Source organism: Trachurus japonicus, chromosome 21, assembly GCF_045865225.1.
Source record: "Trachurus japonicus isolate A0001 chromosome 21, Traja_1.0".
NCBI lineage: Eukaryota > Metazoa > Chordata > Actinopteri > Carangiformes > Carangidae > Trachurus > Trachurus japonicus.
The window spans coordinates 20,977,773-20,996,379 of NC_140927.1; the positions used below are offsets into that span (position 1 = coordinate 20,977,773).

Sequence of the window (18,607 nt, forward strand, 5' to 3'; positions counted from 1 at the left end):
TCCTGAACCCAGCTGCAAATTCACACAACATTTATCGGTTAGTCTTATTTTTATTATTATTTTCTCTCACTTTCATCACTGAAACATTTCTTATTTCTATAATAACCTTCGCGCACACATATTTTATGTTTTTTTTTTGTTTGTTTTTTTTTAAATCAAATGATTTTTTTTCCATCTATTTTTCCTACAAAGCAAAAATCTGGTGCCTCTTCTTTGTTGCTGTTTAGTCAGGTTGTCATTGTGCTGCTGTAAATGCCAAAGCTCATCATTAATAGATTTTGTGCCGCAATCAGTGTCTAAGTGGATTGATGTATTTGTCATTTCATGCCCGTCTTTTCTTCCTCCGTTTCACCTCTCTGTGCTGCTTGGACTGTAAATATCGCAGAATCCTAGAAATTCTCACACAAAGACCTTAGCCTACATTTACCTTACAACTTGTACATACGTAAAGTTGGTTGGTGTGTATCCAATTCTTTTTTTCTGTCCTGGTTACTTTGTGCTGCATGGTTTTTATTTATTATTTTTAGCACATTAAATCTTAAAACTGATCGAACCTGTATTCAACTAAATAGCTCTGTCGGTCACCTCACTGAGGGGCAAAGAAGAACCTACTTAGAGCTCATGACCTCATAGACTGAAGGCCAGTGAGATGATGCTAACCATGAGAGGTGGACTACAAAAAAAAGGGGGATGTGAGAAGTGGCTCCGCCCTGTATACGACCTGCATTTAAAGTCCCTCGGACCAGGAGGACAGAGGCTGATCATGATGTACAGCCCGACCAGCCAAAGAGTAATGCTCGGTCAAGGAGACACGTGAGGGGAACCTCTACTGCACCTGCTGCTGTGGTTACGTTACGAAATCTGTGAACGCTTCCTGAATGTGTGCGTTTCCCACTAACAGAAGACATGTAGATGTAGATGTAGTCCTCGACGTTGTAGAGTCACCAGAAGAACCAGGATTGGGATATAAAGATTTACTGGATTTACATAAACTGCTGAAAAAGTGAATCGTCCTCGGTGAGAAGGTCAGCAAGTCATAAAGCAGATATCAAGCATGTTTGATCTGAACTCCAGATGTTGTTGCTTTTCCCCAGAGACTGTGATCACTGAACTTTCTACTGCAGGTTGGTGCCAAATATGTATCCTGACAATCTGACTTGAGCCGGCCTGAAAGCTTATAGTTGAGTCAGTTCCAGGTGTGAATGGATGCCAACGTTAACCAACTGTACGGGGACGATATGAGAGCTGACAGTATTGTAAGATTTTTTGTTGGATTTAATTGTTTTAATAAATATCATTGTACACCTGTGGAAGAAAATGAATGCACTGTAAAAAAAAAAAAAAAAAGAGGCTGGTGGCTCTTGGGAGAGAAAACAATTAACTCTGTGACTGATGAACTGATCTGAGGCTCTAATGTGTCTGAGTACTGTCGAGAGATTTCCATTCATAATGATCAACACTAAGATTAACCATGCCACACACACACACACCTTTCTCATTGATGCTGAAAAACAGAGTCGATGTTGTGTGAAATTTTAACTCCGACAATAAACTCATGGGATGTTTGAAAACCTGTACACGACGAGGCTTTGTTTAAAACTGTGCATCCATCCTGTTCAGTGTTCACGTACACACGTTTAACAGGAGCATGAATGTAACACAAAATGTGGGAGAATGTGATCCCAACCAACAAATGACCTGAATGTGTTTTGCAAGGCAAAGACTGTGTTAGAGGAAAAATCCCTTGACAGCATCAGTGCCATCCCTCCACCCTCTTCTAGTCATAATGATGCACTTCTTAGAAAAGACTTGCACAGCACCCTGCATTTAGGATGTAACCATGTCACCCTGGTAAAAGGAGTACAACAACCAATTCTTGTACTTCAATTCAACTTAAAATTAACAGTGAAAAATTAATTCTTAGCTTTTGTTCCTACAACAGCTCAGTGCATTAATGGGACTTTCCATATAAATGTCTTCAGAAGAAAACTAATTATTTTTGTAGAAGATTTATCATTTCTGAAAAGACAACGTCTCAAATGTTGTGCATGTCTCTAATAACGGCAAAGAGAGGGGTTGATGTTTGTGCATCATTATTGCTAGACCCCACTAGGCTGAAATTAATTTGTACTGTACATACAAACAATGTGCAGCTGAATTAATGAGAAAGCAGTTTGATTAACAGCACTGTCAGCCCAACATGTAAGTAACATGACAGGTGTTCACACAAAAGGCTCCTGACAGGAACATGCTGACATTTTAATGCCATTAATATGGATCCAGGCGGTGAAGCCTTACAGCTGAATAGGATTTTTGTTATAAATGTAAAGCTCATGTTCCTTCCATTTAAGACATCTAATCAATGGCTGATTGTTGCATTGACTTCAGAAAGTTACAGCAATCAGGACTGAAAAGCAGCCGATATATAAAACCGTGCTGTCTTGGTTGTGATTAGGGCCGACGCATGAATTTTTGTTGAAGATTAATTGCCATACAAATAATTGCAATTAAATGATTCAATTGTCTTTTTCTGAACATCTTATGCCATTATTATTATATAAGCCTAAACAAAAGTTTAATAATACACACATGCTTTATGAAGAAGAGGAGCCATTTATTGGCTTTGCAACTAAATCCATGGATTTAGTTGCAAAGACAATAAATAGAAGAAAAAAGTTTTCATCGAAATGCGGTCATTGAATAGAAATTTAGCTCCAAGATAAACAGTTTCTGGCGCTCAACTAATGTTTTATTAAACCACATTGTGTGATGGTGTGATGATGTAATGATGTAATTAAAAGAGGACCAGTAGAAAGTTATGGAAATATGACATTACTGTTTCATCCATCTTATTTTATACAGATGAATGGAAGCCATTCTAACAAGTACGCTAAATAGTTGCAATTACAGTAACTCCAATTATTATGACCAGGCAATAATGTAATAATTGTGGCGGGCCAACAGTTGTGATGAAGCGCGGCTGCTTAGCTGTTTTCGTTGATGGGCCGATGCAACAGATCTGAATGTGGTGCGTTTCTCCTCCGTTGTTTAATCACCTGCTGTTGTTAATGGTTGATCGTTTTCACTTTTCAACTCCTTTCATGCGTTGCTACATTTGCTGGACTTCAAAGACAAGCAGCATTAATCTACAGAGGTTTTTCACCTCAGTATGTTGCAGCTCTCTGCCACCTCCAGGTTTCATATCACTGCTCAGCACACTGGCCTTAATTTTATTTTATTTTTTTCACGGTTCCAGTTCACCCTCACTGCTCTCATTGTAGTTATTTCTGACCACAGCAGGCAGCTGTTTTCAGAGGAGAAGCTCTAAAACCCACTATTTTAGCACAGTTAATAAGTAGCTGGTCAACACAAGGGAGAATTTAGCAGCAGAGGAGACGGACAGTTCAGAAAAGAACAGACACAAGATAGCTAAAATGAATAATCCAGTCAAATTGAATGCTACGTCTCTCTGCAGCTGCTGGATGCATAAGGAAGCAGCTGTTCAGCCACATCAACATATAAGCTAATGACACAGTATGTCAGTGTTTTAAGGCAATGGCCATGAAACCTGTTATTTCAGATAAGCAAATGTCACCATGCTAACACGCCAAAGATGTGGGTGAACGTTGTAAACATCACACATGCTAAACATCTGTACATCAGCATAATCATTAGTCGCATTTGATGCTTTCAACGACACAGTATCTGTTCATTAGTCTAAAGGTCACATCATGCGTTTCCCTCTTTCATCCTATATATCCAACACCAATTCAGTTACAGATGCTTTAGATCTATAGCCACATTGATAAGACAATGACATAAAAGAAGCCAATTGTGGCCAATTATGTAGCTACAGAAAACATGCCCACACTTTTCACCTTCTCTTTCAGGCTTGTTTTGAACCAAAATATGGTAATTATATTCCTAACATCAAAATACTCCTTACTGTCATTTTTACTATGTCTTGTTTATTATGTCTCTAAGTGACGGGAGTGATACAAGCACCATATCACAAAAGATGCGTCCTATTCTATCATCAAACTTGACAGTAACAATTATTCGTAATAGGTTTGTCTGACAACAGGAGCAAAAATGTCATTAGATTCAGTGAATCCACCACGATGATAATGGCGTGCCTAATGGAGGTAAGACTTCTGCCATAATTGTACGTTTTGTGAGTGTGTGTTTGTTTGTATGTATGTATGTGTGTGTGTGTGTGTTATGTGGCGTGTGAGGGGAAAGGCACGTAAAGAGAGCATCAGGAAGTAGACAGACTGGCATACTGGAGAGTCTCTAAGATGGGCTCACTGTGGTCACATTCCCACCACCCCCTGCATGGGATGTGCTGCTTTGAAGTGCATTGCATGGCTGTGCTGCATGCTGATAATGTCATTGTGCATACTGAAGATAAAAATTTCATCATGTCCAAGCGTGTGTGTGCGTGCAAGTGTATGCGTGTTTACCCTCCATTGACTCCAGGAGCAGGCAAGAGAAAGATAAGAGTCCAGAGGAAACTGCCAGAGAGAGAGTTACACTGCATGCATATCGACTATACGTATTGCGTACGTGTGCGTACTGACCTATGAAGCCGGATGAAGGAGGATTAGGTTGGATGTTCTCCTGAGTGTTGCCCTGAATCACGTCCCACAGTCGCCACACGTAGCCAGGGTGAAGGATGTAGAACGGCTGATCAGGATGGAGCTTGCGGTGTTCGACGTACGGACCAAACAGGTTGTAGTCTGGACTGGCGTACCACTGATGAGACAGAGAGGAGGAGAGGAAACACCTCAGTTTAAACAACAGGGAGGCAAAGACTTTGACTTGTGTCTCATCTTCTGGTTTATATCTAGTTTATACCTCTTTGTTCAGTTTTCACAGTGTTTACATTAAAACTCAGTTTAACACAAAGCATCACATCTATTCTGGTAGCCAATCGAGATTCAACATGTGTTGAATACAGTAGGTGCAATTTGAAAACCTGAAACCTACAATAAAGGTTTCCTCTGTACAGTCATCCCAAGTTCAGCATGAGGCTCTTAAAAGGATAGTTCAACATTTTGGCAAATTCGCCTATCGCTATTATCCCATAGGCTCAGAGGTTCATTACCTTTAATTGTTGATTTTAGATCGGCGAGGCAGAGACGCAAACTGCTCAGCTAACACTACAGAAGCAAACAGTAAGCTTTTCCCTCAAGTTCATCAAATACACAATCCAACAACTCCAAAATGCTCTCGTGGAGAAGTTGTGACCTGCACATTCACCTCGCTGTGAAATAATAATGTAACATTACGAGACGGCAAATGCATAGCCGTACCTACATTCCAGACACGGCTGCTAGGCAGAATGATTTCAAAAGCAAAAGTAGAGCATTTGCTTCATGTGTCATAATGTAACATAATTATACATTATTATCTCATAGGGTGGTGAATGTGCAGTGCACAACTTGTCCACGAAAGCATTTTGGATTTGTTTGATTGGAAAAGCAAAACTACTCTTCGCCTCTGTGGCGTTATCTGAGTAGCTTGCATCTCTGCCCCGCCGATCTAAAAACAACATGCACCGACAGTTAAAGGGAATGAACCTACTCCTTTGACCAAACTGTTGAACTATCCCTTTAAGTCAGATGGAAATTTCTATCTCTGCTATAGTGACACTGTGTAAATTTGCCAATTCAACTGATTGAATATAAAGATTCAGATGTGAAGGATCAGCAAAAATATAATACAATAAAAGATCAAAATGTTAAAGGTAGAATTAGACACTTTAATTGATCGAGAGAACAATGGGCCTCATTCACGAACCGTTCTTAAGAACAAATTTGTTCTTAAGTCCTACTTACGAAGTTTTTACGAAGATTGTGGCATTCATGAATGTTTTCTTATCCAGAATTTGTTCTTAACTAAGAACAAAATCTAAGAACAGTCAGGAGTATACTTACGCACTTTTAGGTGCTGAGACTTCTGCAAAAATAACCGATTATAGCGTTTTCTTTTGTTCTGCAGTTGTATGATATTATATGATTTGAATAAGAATTATTTTCTTATCTTTTATGATGTTTTTAATAATCATATATATTAATAATAATAATTGACAAATCATTGCAGTCTCTTAAAAAACATTATAGACACTTAATTCATATCATATCTTTTTTTTTGGGGGGGGGGGGGCATACAGCTGCCGATATGATTTTTTTTTTTCCTAATTGCGGGCTGCAACAGTGCACTTACTGTAAGTGTTCACACTACACACAACTGTTTTTTTTTCATATGTGATAATATGATGATATTTATGATGGCACACGTGAGAGTGTGGTCTCTCTGATAACAACCCGAAGAGCTGCATCCACTGCTGACGCTACTAAATATAGCCTAAATATAAAAATATAAACTAAATATAAGCCTTTGTTTGTTTCTTTGTTTCATTCCTGCCGCAGTAGCGCCACTTCACTACTTAAGTTCTTTTTACGTTTGGAGTCTGGTGCTCCCTCCCAGATTTTCATTTGAGCATTTCAACTTTCTTTCTCACTTCACCTTCTCTGCTCAGTGCCTGTGGGTGCTGTGTGCACACGGCCCTGCAGTCTCATGCCCTTTTACGGGCATTGATGGGGCGGTTACTATGCTAATCCTATGTTAATTAGACTCACCTGGCACACGCCCTCAACTTACGAGGAGATGGCATTCATCAAGTAGGAACACAGCTGCGAACAATTCTGAGGCTTACGAACGCGTTGATGAATCTGACGTAGGGTTTTCTTAAGGAACCTCTTAAGAACAACTTAAGAAAGAATCTAAGAAGGTTCTTAAGAAGATATTGGTGAATGAGGCCCATTGCTCTTTTGTGATTATCTGATTTTTCTAATGAACTAATGGGTAGGCTACTTTAGGTCTTTTATCAGGCTTGATAGAGGGAGTCTGCCTTCATCAGTGCTGCCAAAACCAGAGCTGGATTCTGAACATGTACACATCTGTCTGCAGTAGAGATGGAGAATGTTCCTCTTTTGCAAATTTCAAGGACTTAAAAGAAATACCGAGAGAGATGCGTGACGTTATTGCAGAACGACCACTGAAGCTGTGTCGACTTAACTTCTCTTCAAAGTAAATCAAAAAACAAGAACATCGCTCTAGGTAAAACATTTCTCGCTGCCATTTTGTGCCATGTTGTGCTGAGTGGTTGATTTTTATTTATGTATTCTTTCACAGTCAGTCGTAGGGTGATGTTTTATTCACGCGTCTGTTTTTTTGTTGTTACTCTTGGAGATAAATAATGTATCATGTACATGACATGCACAGAACAAAATAGAACTAAAACATGGTTAATGTAACATACCAAAATAACCAACATAGTGTAATAACAAACATTCTTTATACCAGTCCTGTGAGCTGTGAGAGGATGTAGGTGCTGCATGTACAGCATCCATCCTGGGATAAGTAAGAACCATTAGTGACTTTGTGTGCACAGACCATGGATAATGTGTCTTTGCTGCCCAGAACCTTTTTACACAGATCATTGAGCTGCAGTATTGTAGCACCCTTGAAAAAAAAAAGTCTCCCAGAAACCCCATCATTGTGCAGCTGATGTAAGAAAACCTGGCGGAGACGATCTCATGTCAGAACATTTCAGGGGTTTGCATTCAGTCTCGACTCTAAAAAGGGAGACTTTGTATTATCTTGCCAGAGAGCATCCGCTGTGTCTAACAGCTCAGTTTGGTTTGGCAAACCTGACAGTGGAAGATGAAAACAAGCAGCCCAGAGTTGTCAAAACAGTCTGCAACATTTTCAGCCACTGACCAAAAATGATGAGATGCTCTGAAGAACACCACAGCAGGGAGAAAAGCTCCGTGTATGATTGACGGCACTGAACACCAACGCGCTGCATTTGGGAAGCTGCCCCTGCGGTCGACGTTCAAGAACACTGCTCGAGAGCAAAAACATGAAACAGCTCCTTGGTACTGACCAAACAACACCATCCTTTTTTATACTTTGTTACTTTTCTTTCTTTAATGTATTTACTGGTGAAAAAAAGCCATTTTATGCTCTGGTGTGATAATCACATTGACCTTACTGTGTTCTATAATCCCGTCCATGTGCCCACCAAACGCACTGTAGCCTATATATGGTGCAGTGATTTAATCAGTGTGTTACGTATTGATGGAAGTAAAAGGTCAGCTATAGTGGAGTCAAGGGAAGAAAAAAAAACAAAAAAAAAAACAGCTCATGCCATAATTTATTCTTCTTAAAACAAGGGAGTGTGTTTTCACTGTATTATAGTGTCTTGACTTTAATGGCAGAGATATGGGCTTTAAATAGCCATCCTCAAATTTGCATTGCATAAATAATAAATGTCTTTGCCGTTACATTAAGTACCAATTAAACCCAACATAGTATAATACCTTTTATGATATTAAATGTACAGTATGTACTGTATTGTACTGCTGTGGAGCTAAACATCAATTGTACCCGAACTAGCATCACACTGGGATCAATTTTTGTTGCTGGTATCATGGGTAGTTAAAAGCCCATTAAACATAATTAAAACCTTCTAGTTGTTCTGGCGGCTCCACATCATCGGCAACCCCCCGCCCCCATTTAAATTTCCTCACCTCGAGTAACAGCGTTCACGTGTTATCTGTGCAGCAAGTTTCCAGCAGATCATTGCTCATTAAGAAGCGGTGTGTTTGCAGGGAGCAAGTTTGCAGGGAGCAAGGAGTGCCACATACAAGTCAACTTGGTATTGTGAGAAACGAGGAGGGGGTCCGTGGTTGAGCTTGAAGTTTCCAAGGGGGCAGTTCATGGACTCTTTTCAGAAACTGGACCAGTTGTACCCAAAGCACGATCAGGCTCAGCTCAAGTGACCACAATGCATCACAATCGAGGGAGACTGACAAGTAAAGACTCGAGAAAGACTCAACTGTCCTCTCAAGCAGCAGATTCAAGGACACTTGGAGGACACGCTCGGCAGAGGTCTGGGCCACAAGAGGCTGCAATCTTTAAGTCAACACAGATGTGTCCTGGGCCACACATGGATGTAACTGTAAATATTTTATTATTTCAACTGGACGACATTTTATTTCAGTGTAGAGCTGTGAGCAGAGCATTGGATCTCTCAACCCGTCCCTCACTTTCTCACGTCTCCTCTGATGGACACTTCAACACATAACTGTGTATTTGCAGGTATGTGTTGTCAAGTGGCCACCTGAGGCAGCTTCTTAGGAAAAGTGTGAACTGACACAGACAGAGATGATGCACTTGAGGTGAGGTTTGAGGGAGGGACAAAGATCAAAGAGACAGTCCCGGAAAACTGTACGACACTCATCTTCATTTAAGTGATAATGAAGAATTACAGATATGATCATTTCTAACACATTAACCAGTGTGATGGTGAAAAGGGAGAACATCAAGACCTGGACACTACACCCTGGCAACAATACCCCCCAATCAGCACCTCCACTGTTCGTTACTGGCTTTGTCTGAGGAAAAAATAGGCATCAGAGCAGCATAGAAAAGGTCACTTGTCGACAACATTGCTTGCCCTCCACCTTGTTTGTGTTGCGGTGGCTTTGTGCAGCTCTAGGGAGTCTATTATTTAATGTTGTGATGCATGCAGAGCTACGTAACAGTGAGCTGAATGGATGTTTGTCTTGTGGCTATTTTTAGTAACAGACTTACATGTTAATTAGCTTTTTTTTTTGTTGTTGTTGTAATCTTTGTTTAAATTACCGGTTTTCGAGTATGACATAGAAAGGCTTCAGCTCCACCCACAAGCGCTGCATCGTGCGAGACTCTTGTTAAATGTTAGGCGACAAGCGTGCACTATAAAGGCCCCTGCTCCTCCATAGAAATAAAGGTTAAAGCCCCGCTGATTAAAAAGGACAAGTGCTTCTATTATTAACCTTTAAAAAAAAAATTAAATGCTGCATGCTAGTTAATAAGAAACGGAAAAGGAAATTCCTTAATATTCCTATATCAAAGGAATTGGACAGGTCATTTAAATCATTAAGAGGGCAAGCCACCTGCAGGATGCAAATGAATTTTATGAGAAATCTGCGGCTTTTAGGTTGTTAACATGATGGCTTCGGCTCTCGCAGAAGTCCTGGATTATAGTCTTATTGATTGTTTCAGAAAATCATTCTCTGTATAATAGTTTGAGGAAGCATCGAGAAGAAAAGGAGAAGGAGGAGAAGGAGGATTGGGATGGGAAGAGGATGGCAGAAGGAGTCGGAATAAATAACATGCTTCTGGAAACATGTGCAAACATGAATCACAGCCATTTCATGAGCAGCTGGAAGTCAGGGATCGAGGGGGCAGAGATAGATAAGAGCAGACGACGGATATGACAGCGAAGGAGGAGGAAGGCGGGGGCTGGTTAGACGGGAGGGAGGGTCAATTACAGGAGTGATAAGCACCGATGCTACAGTATGCTGGTTTGGTTGAAATACCCACAGTGGTGCCTATGGTGGAGTGGAAATAAGTAGTGAAACCGTTCAATCCATTGTCTGGACTGAATATATTAACATTTTGAGTCATCTGTCAGTTTCACCATTATGACTATTCTACTAAGAAAATCTGCTTTATTATCATTTAAAGCACACAGTGACTAATGACATCGGGAGTGGGCAGCTGACAGCTTAATGAGCCACTGTGTGGGTCGTTTGACAAAAACTAACCTTGTGTAAGTTGACGGTGTAAGGCGCTGGGTCCCAGGCCACCAGGGTCACATTCTTGTAGATGGAGCTCGTGTTGAATCGATGCCTCGGATTTGCCAGAATCTGTGAAGGGATAAAAACAAAATTGTATGCGTACGTGGGAGTATTGAGCAAAAAGCCTTCAAACAGACTTCCCTTAAACAATGTTCACCGTTAGTCAAAAATAAATCGATGTCATAAATCATTCATATTGCTCATCATTCTCCATGTTCTGTGCATCATATATCCATTAATGAATAATTATCACGCATCACACAGTGGCTGCTCCCTCACTGACCTGCGAGTTGATGATGCGTATGGTGGTTTTGTTTCCCACGTCTCTCTCGTATCCCTCCGTAGGTGCGGCATTGAAGCGTAAAACTGCATCATGGGAGTCTGAATGGAAAAAGCAGAGACCATGTTTCCTGATGCAGGTATTAAACTGACCTTGAGGTATACATGTCAATTTATATGAATAATATGGATTGGTCCAGTAAGAGCTGAGCTTCAGCATGGAAACTAAAATTATTCTTTTTTTATTCCATGTGTCTTCGTTTCCACACACAAAATTTTTTCTACAGAGAGGCCATTCAAAAAAAAAGAAAAGAAAAATACAACAAGTCTTGAATCCTTGAGTTGTTTAGACAAATGCAAAGTTAGATAAAGGCAAACATCTGAGACAAAATATTATGACGTCTATTTCACAACAACTGCCAAGAACTTGTGAAGGTCTTGATGTAGCTGCTGTTTGGTTTTATCACCTTCAGGTACACACACACACACACACACACTTTTTTGTAGATAGTCAGATCGTAGTGTTTGTGGCAGGAGTCACTAAGACAACACGGTGACTGCTGTGATGTAAATAAAGATCACACTGACAGCAGCGTCTAGCGAGCTTGCACATGTGCAAAAAGGCCCCAGATAATTTAAACTATGGTGAAATAAGGACTGGACCTGCGCCTCCGACCACGGCATTATAGGATGTCTTAATAAAAGAAATCTCCAGATATGATGATGATGATTGCAAAAATGTTGGTTTCATCATTTTAAGTCCACGTTCTGTTCTTATAATGTGAGAATATACTCTTGCAGTTCATACGGCAAAATGAAATCTTAGCTTGATGGATGGCTAAAGTAATGATGACAAATTTGTAATTTCTGCCCGCCTGTCCATCGATCCATCACTTCTAGTGAAACCCATGTTCACGTGTTGATATGACACCAGAACGAATGATGCTCCGGCTTTTGATCTGATGCTCTTTCATCACTGCCACCAGTCGACTCTTATACCAGCGTTTGACATTCACAACGACACTACCCTCTGTAAACACAGAGAATAAAGAGAAAAAAAACAAACAAACATGGCTCACAGGCCTGACATTTGACCCTCTGTTCCAATGTAATACCGTTAACACAATCGGTCCCTTTAGAACCACTGGACTGATGCATTTTCAAGATTATTCTTTTGAAGCAGAGATCGTTCTTTGTCACAATGGGTTTCTCATGATAGAAGGTGTATTTTCTTTCACCATGTGGAGAGAATCAGGGGCTGCAAGCACAGCTTCACGATTATGAAACTGTTGGGTGCACTAGCTGAGGATAAGCTGAAGGTATGTCCAACACTGACTACTGAACACTCTGGTGCTCTATTATGGGACCAACAATGACCAAGTCTCAGCTATAAGCCGGTGACGTCAGCGTAAGAGACGGTGGTGACAGACCATGTATGTATGAACTGCTGAGGCTTGATAAAGAGCTTCTGCACCTCCTTTTGTCAGCACTTGAGAACAATCTTCAGCCAAATCATCTAGTGCTGGACGAACCACTGAAGGTAAATTGGACAGACGTTTATTTTGAAGAGTCAGTCCTGAACAATTACATCTCCTGACCCACAATCCCACAAAAAAAGGCAATTGAAGGATTATTGAAAGGATGACAGAATGTGCGGATGTTGAGCAGGTGGAAAAGCTTTTGTTGAAGAATCTGAAATAGTGTCACTGTAGTTTGAAAAGAGTTGGATGCCTTAAAGAGAACAAATTATAAAGTTTTGGACGATCCCAACAGCTCATCAGGAAACGTGGACCTGGAGCAGATGTCTGATGATGATGACATTTAAGTTGTCCGTCCTCTTACACTGAGGACTTATGGAGAATTATAATTTATTTTTCTTTCATATAGACGGGTTTCTGTGCAACATCATCACAGCAAAAGAAAAGGACAAGGAGCCTGTGGAGCACCGGTGTCATAAAACTAAAAATAATATAATTTTTTTTTTTTTTATTAAAAAGTTTTGCACATAAAGACGTATGCACGCAAACTGTCGTTTGTGTACACACTGGGCTAATCTATGAGATGACTGTAAATGTTGGGCCATAATAGCTGGCAATTTGGACATCTGAAATCCATTCGTCACTGGGAATATTATACTGTATGGGTAAAAACGAAACTTACAGCGCATCCAGTGTTTCCCATTAATAAACGAGTCTGTGGTGGCCACGACTCTCTCTTACACACAGGCACTTAGATGGACAGGTCGCGTTGTGACGGTAATATGCGCTAAATTGCGCTAATGTGCTCAAATTGCTATCCGCCCCCCATCAGACCATCCGACTGTGCTTTTGATTAAATTCTTTTCATTAAATATTGGATTTGTTATGCATTTGTTATGCATTTATAGTATTTATTATCACTTTTTACTTTTTTAACTTCAAATTTTCCTTTATTTAGTTTGCCGGTGCATATTCTCATTTGCCCAGGTCATAGTATTTCAAAGGAGGTTAAATCGAAAGCAACTGGACTTAGTTATTTGTCTAGGAAGACGTTTCACCTCTCATCCAAGAGGCTTCATCAGTTCATGTACGCAACTGACCAGGCTGGGACTGGTCCAACTCTCTGGTGTGGAGACTCACTATTTAACCTCTTGTGTGGGCGTTCACAAGGGTGATGATGTCACTGGTTCCCTTTTGTGCTCCAAGTGCCAACGACAGTCGTTTAAAGGACTGTCTTTGATGGAAGTTGGTTTCGACTTCGTTAGTGCCCTATGTTGTTATAACGACAGTCGTTGGAGTCACTTGCCACTTGTGAACAGTAGTTGTTCTTTGAGGCTAGATTGTTGAATCTCCTGGGAAGGGATGAAAGGGCAGCATTGTAAATTGGAGATAGGTGGTGCCTCAGACCTCCTCCCCTGTTGAGGGATGGTTTCTCTACTTTTACATAGATGGCTTCTTTAACTCCTCTTTCAAACCATCTGTTCTCTCTGTCTAGGATGTGGACATTGCTGTCCTCAAAGGAGTGGGCTTTCTCCTTGAGATGTAAATGGACAGCAGAGTCCAGGCCTGAGGAGTTAGCTCTCCTGTGTTGGGCCATGCGTTTATGCAGTGGTTGTTTTGTTTCTCCAATGTAGAGGTCTTTGCATTCCTCGTTGCATTGGACTGCATACACCAGATTGCTTTTGTGGGTGTGTGGTGTTTTGTCCTTGGGGTGTACCAGTCTCTGTCTGAGTGTGTTGCTGGGTTTGAAATACACAGGGATGCGGTGTTTGTTAAAGATCCTCCTGAGTTTTTCTGATACTCCAGACACATATGGAATGACTATGTTGTTTCTCTTGTTTTGTCTTTCTTTCTCAACCACTTTGCTGGTTTTCTTTCTGGAAGCAGCTGCAGTTTTCACAAAGGTCCAGCTAGGGTAACCACAAGTTGTGAGGGCGCCTCTCAGGTGCTTGTGTTCTGCCCCTTGGGCCTGTGAGCTGATGGGCACGTTATCAGCTCTGTGTTGCAAAGTTCTGATAACACCAAGCTTATGTTCCAGGGGGTGGTGAGAGTCGAAAAGTAGATATTGGTCTGTATGTGTGGGTTTTCTGTATATCCCAATGTGGAGGCTCCTGTCCTTTTTCATATTTATTTAGTTTATTTATTTATTTATTTAGTTTGATAAATTTATGTCATCTTGAATTAATTGAATTAAATTAATCATTAAATTAAATTTCAGTAAAATATATTACTGAACATTTGAAATCATTATTTCTTGTTTTTGTTTTTGTTTATCATTCATGTTGGCAAGTAGTAGGCTTCACCACTTTGACTGAATAGTGAACACATTTTAGGGCGCAGACTCTTAAATTCCCAATTGACATCAAGGATCCGGTTCCAACCTGCGAGCTGTTTTCATGACGGATGATTTCTATGAATATTTTTCTCCGGAGCCAACGGTTTTCATTCCTGTCTGACTGTGACCCCTTAAAATGAAGTGGCGCTTCACTCGTGACCCTCTTTTCAAGTAGCGGAAATATGTTTTTTCCATTTTCTTTGATTCCTTTTCAGCAGAGGCATGACGCCTGTCAAGCACTTCAAATCACTGAGTTTCAACTAAGAAATGCAGACAACTTCTACACATCACACTAAAATGATTACATAACTCCTGGTTTGAGATCTCGGCTCAACTCGCCTACTTTAACTGTTCTGAAAGTAAAGGAGGTTCAAACATGTCAGTATTATTTTGAGGCTCTTATTGCTTTATCATTTCAAAGCCTTTATCATTTCCTGCCAATTAATGCAATCTAGTCCAACCTAAAAACATTACCTAAGACTCAAAAGAACTTAATTTCACGTCACAGCATGTTATAGCCTTTTGACTTTGACAGAAAGGAAGTGATTTAAAGAGGAACTATGCAAGATTTGCACTTAACTCATTGAGTGCCGCGCTCCTTTCCAAAGTTTTAGTCAAGTGTACCGGCAAATTAGACCATATTTGACTTTTTATTTTAGAGCCATAGTGTATTCTATATTATTGCCACCAACACATACTGTAGCTCATTTGAAAGGTTTAACTTTATCCTTCAAATGGCCACAAACCGTTTGTTTCTACGTGCCTCCGTTCCTGAGAAAAGTCAAGCTAAACATGGCTGGGTTTCACCAAAATCCCTCCTTTTTTTCTAGAAAAGGAGATAGAGCGTCTTTTATGAAAGGTGCGCTGTTTGTGTCTGTCGCTCTTCAGACACTTGCATTTCTGGATCAAAGGGCTCGTATAAGATAAATATACACAACAATTGTTGTTCTATTCACAAAACCACCATCGGGGGCGGGGGGGGCGCCACTAAACAGCAATAACACAGACGCACCGTGCCGTGTCACAGCTTCTCGCCGCGGAACGTGAGGCTCTGCCGGCCACAGCGGCTCGCGAACACCGGTCCCGCCGGTGGTCGTGGTCCTTCTGGGGTACGGGTCGGTGGTGCCGGTCTGCTTTGGTCCAGAGACCATCAGATTTTACCGCGGGAGGACTTTGGGGAGGACACGGTGTTGCTCCAGATGAAGACCGGGCGGGACAGTCGGCTGAGAGCTTCCTGGTTCAGCTCCCAGCTGCTGCAGCCTCGCGGGTGAGAGCAGAGCAGCAGCGGAGCAGCTGCTGCATCCACATGCAGAACTCCGTTTGCAGAAGCTGAGTTATGATAAAAACTTCCAGATCATGAGCTGTCATGTGACTTTGATCGTCATCTATTTCAGTTCTCCTCGTCGTAGAGTCCCCAAATTTACATATAATGTGTATTAAAGTGTCTATTTTCATAATTTAAAAAAAAAAGCAAAAAACGAAAAATTTCGTTTTTGGCACTCAACGCATGGGAACGAAAAACGAGAAATTACGTGGTTGGCACTCAATGAGTTAAATTAACAGCTTCGGAGTAATTGACCCTTCGCTAAACCCCGCCCCATTTGGTTACTATTGCTATGTCTGTCAAGCTTTCACTCCTAGTCATTTCCCAGCATAAGAAATATGGAGTTTTCAACAATATTGGCATTGGTTTCAAAGGAAATGTCAGCAAATTTCTGGAAAAACTGTTTGGAGATATCAGAGAGAAGCGGTCAGAGAGGTCTTAAGTTCATAGTTTTCAGTTCCGTGACCTGTGAAGAGCCTCTGTACAGAGCAGCAACAAGGACCGTTAATTTCCCCCATCTATCAACCCAGGAATACTTAGGTTACCTCACTGACCATGAAATGAGATCAGAGTCAGGTTTTGGGCGATTGTGATGCGTATACAGGACATTACCGGCCCTTACCGGTAATTAATGTACAAATCTTGCATAGTTCCTCTTTAAGTTCAGGATGGATTTAATATTTTGTTTAAAAAAAAAGTGAAAAGGGAGCAGTTTGTATGTAATCTCAACAATCAAACTTGGTGGAGCTCAAGTTAATTGTGCCGAGTCTGACTGTAGTTTGCAGCTTCTACAGGCTGCATGTGAGAAAACACTACCTCTGTTTTTGTATATGACACAGACCAGGGGTTTACGGTGCTTTACAGACACATCAGCCCATTAAAAAGCTGAGAGTTGTTCATAGTAACGCCGAAGTGTAAACGTCGTCTCTCTCCAGCTGTCAGTGGACGGTGTGAAAAAGGGAGTGAGAAGGAACTCCAACTGCATCAGGTGCGGCTGTAAAGTATGAAGTTTGTGACACGTACAGTGATGAAACTGCAGCATTACAACACCATTATTCAAGCGCCGTCACAGAGGGAGCGATTACTCTACTGCAAAGAGTCCATCTATCAGGGTCTATGAGATTAAACCTGCATGAGCCCACTGCAGCTGCTCTGTTGATTTTGACATGATTTAATAAGCGCTTCTTCTTTCATTATACATACATAACACATTTTACAGTATGTGATCAACACTCCTGCGGCTCAGACGCAGCCTATTTTGACACTAAGGGACTTGTTAGAGGCAGATATGTGAACAACGACCACATAGCTGCTAGCTGGCTTGTTTGAACTACATATAATTGACTCAGTTCAGCTGTTTCTGAAGTTCAGATACAGTAAACTTAATTCAAAGTAGTGAATCTTAATGTGACCAACAGTGTGGGCACAGCTTCCACACCTGACAAATACAAGCAGCTCTAAAAAGCAGCCGGTGTGGTTCAGAAAATGAGGTGTCACTTCATGTTTGGTGTGAGTCAGGGAGGTCCACTGTGGTCACCTGCTATATTTACCTGAGCTGTTATCATGCACTGTTGTGGTATCAATCATAGCTGCAGTGATACACAGTATTCCTCCGTGGAGGCCGCCTCCCCCCGCCGGCTTTGTGTGAGGTTATAAATCAAAACAATGTGCTCACTTCTTAAAAAGTATTAAATGGCCTTGTTCCAATTAGATTATAGAACTGTTAACCCTTCATGTGCCTAAGACTTCCCTGATATCAGCAGGTTAGAGAGTGATGGTGTGGACACGATGTCGACTGTGGAGCTTTGGATGGATGTTAAGGGTTGTAAGTCAGTCACCTGTCAAGTTTTGATTTCTACACTTTATACTGTAAAGTTTTTGTCAACATGTTCTTGTTTTATCTTTTATTTTTTAAAGTATAATTTCCTTTTTGTTTTTTTATCATCATCACAGTTTCATTTCCCTATATTTATGAGCAAATGTTGTTTTTGTCATGAACGGCAGAGCAAAGATCCCAATGTGGACTTTACATCTTTTCTTACATGATGTTAATTAAAATCTCTTCAGATTTTGGACTATGGATCGGGCAAAATAAATAAATAAATAAATGAATAAATAATGGGCGTCACATGCCCTCAGTGGAAATACAAAAGTGAATAGATTTTTACAGATCTTATACATGGAGCAAGTCAAAAATAAATAACTATATTATTCAATAATGAATATAATGCCTATCATTGTAACTTTTTCATAGATAATGTCTTTCACATTGATGGCTTCAGGATGAAGACTAAAGACTAAAGGAAACCACAAACCATAAAGAACAAAATACTTCACACAAAGGCCTATTAAATCCAGATAAGGTTTAATGCTTCTGCAAATAGCCTAATTATGTCATTATAGCTTTCAAATTATTCTAATGGCATTACAAGCCCAGTCAAAAAAGAGAACTTTCACATCTCAGTTGTGTCTTTTTAAATTCTTCCACTGGAGG

The 18,607-nt window shown here is 40.6% G+C and overlaps 1 protein-coding gene across 1 annotated transcript in view; it reads right to left on the reverse strand.

Moving 5' to 3' along the window:
- The window catches only part of st6gal2a (ST6 beta-galactosamide alpha-2,6-sialyltranferase 2a), a 46,699-nt gene that overhangs the window by 6,304 nt on the left and 21,788 nt on the right, over window positions 1–18,607 (reverse strand). The window contains exons 4-6 of the mRNA XM_085764619.1: window positions 10,981–11,078; window positions 10,665–10,766; window positions 4,581–4,755 (exon numbers count right to left, since the gene is read on the reverse strand). Coding sequence (XP_085620745.1) covers window positions 4,581–4,755; window positions 10,665–10,766; window positions 10,981–11,078 — 375 coding nt within the window. The remainder of the gene's footprint in view (window positions 1–4,580; window positions 4,756–10,664; window positions 10,767–10,980; window positions 11,079–18,607) is intronic.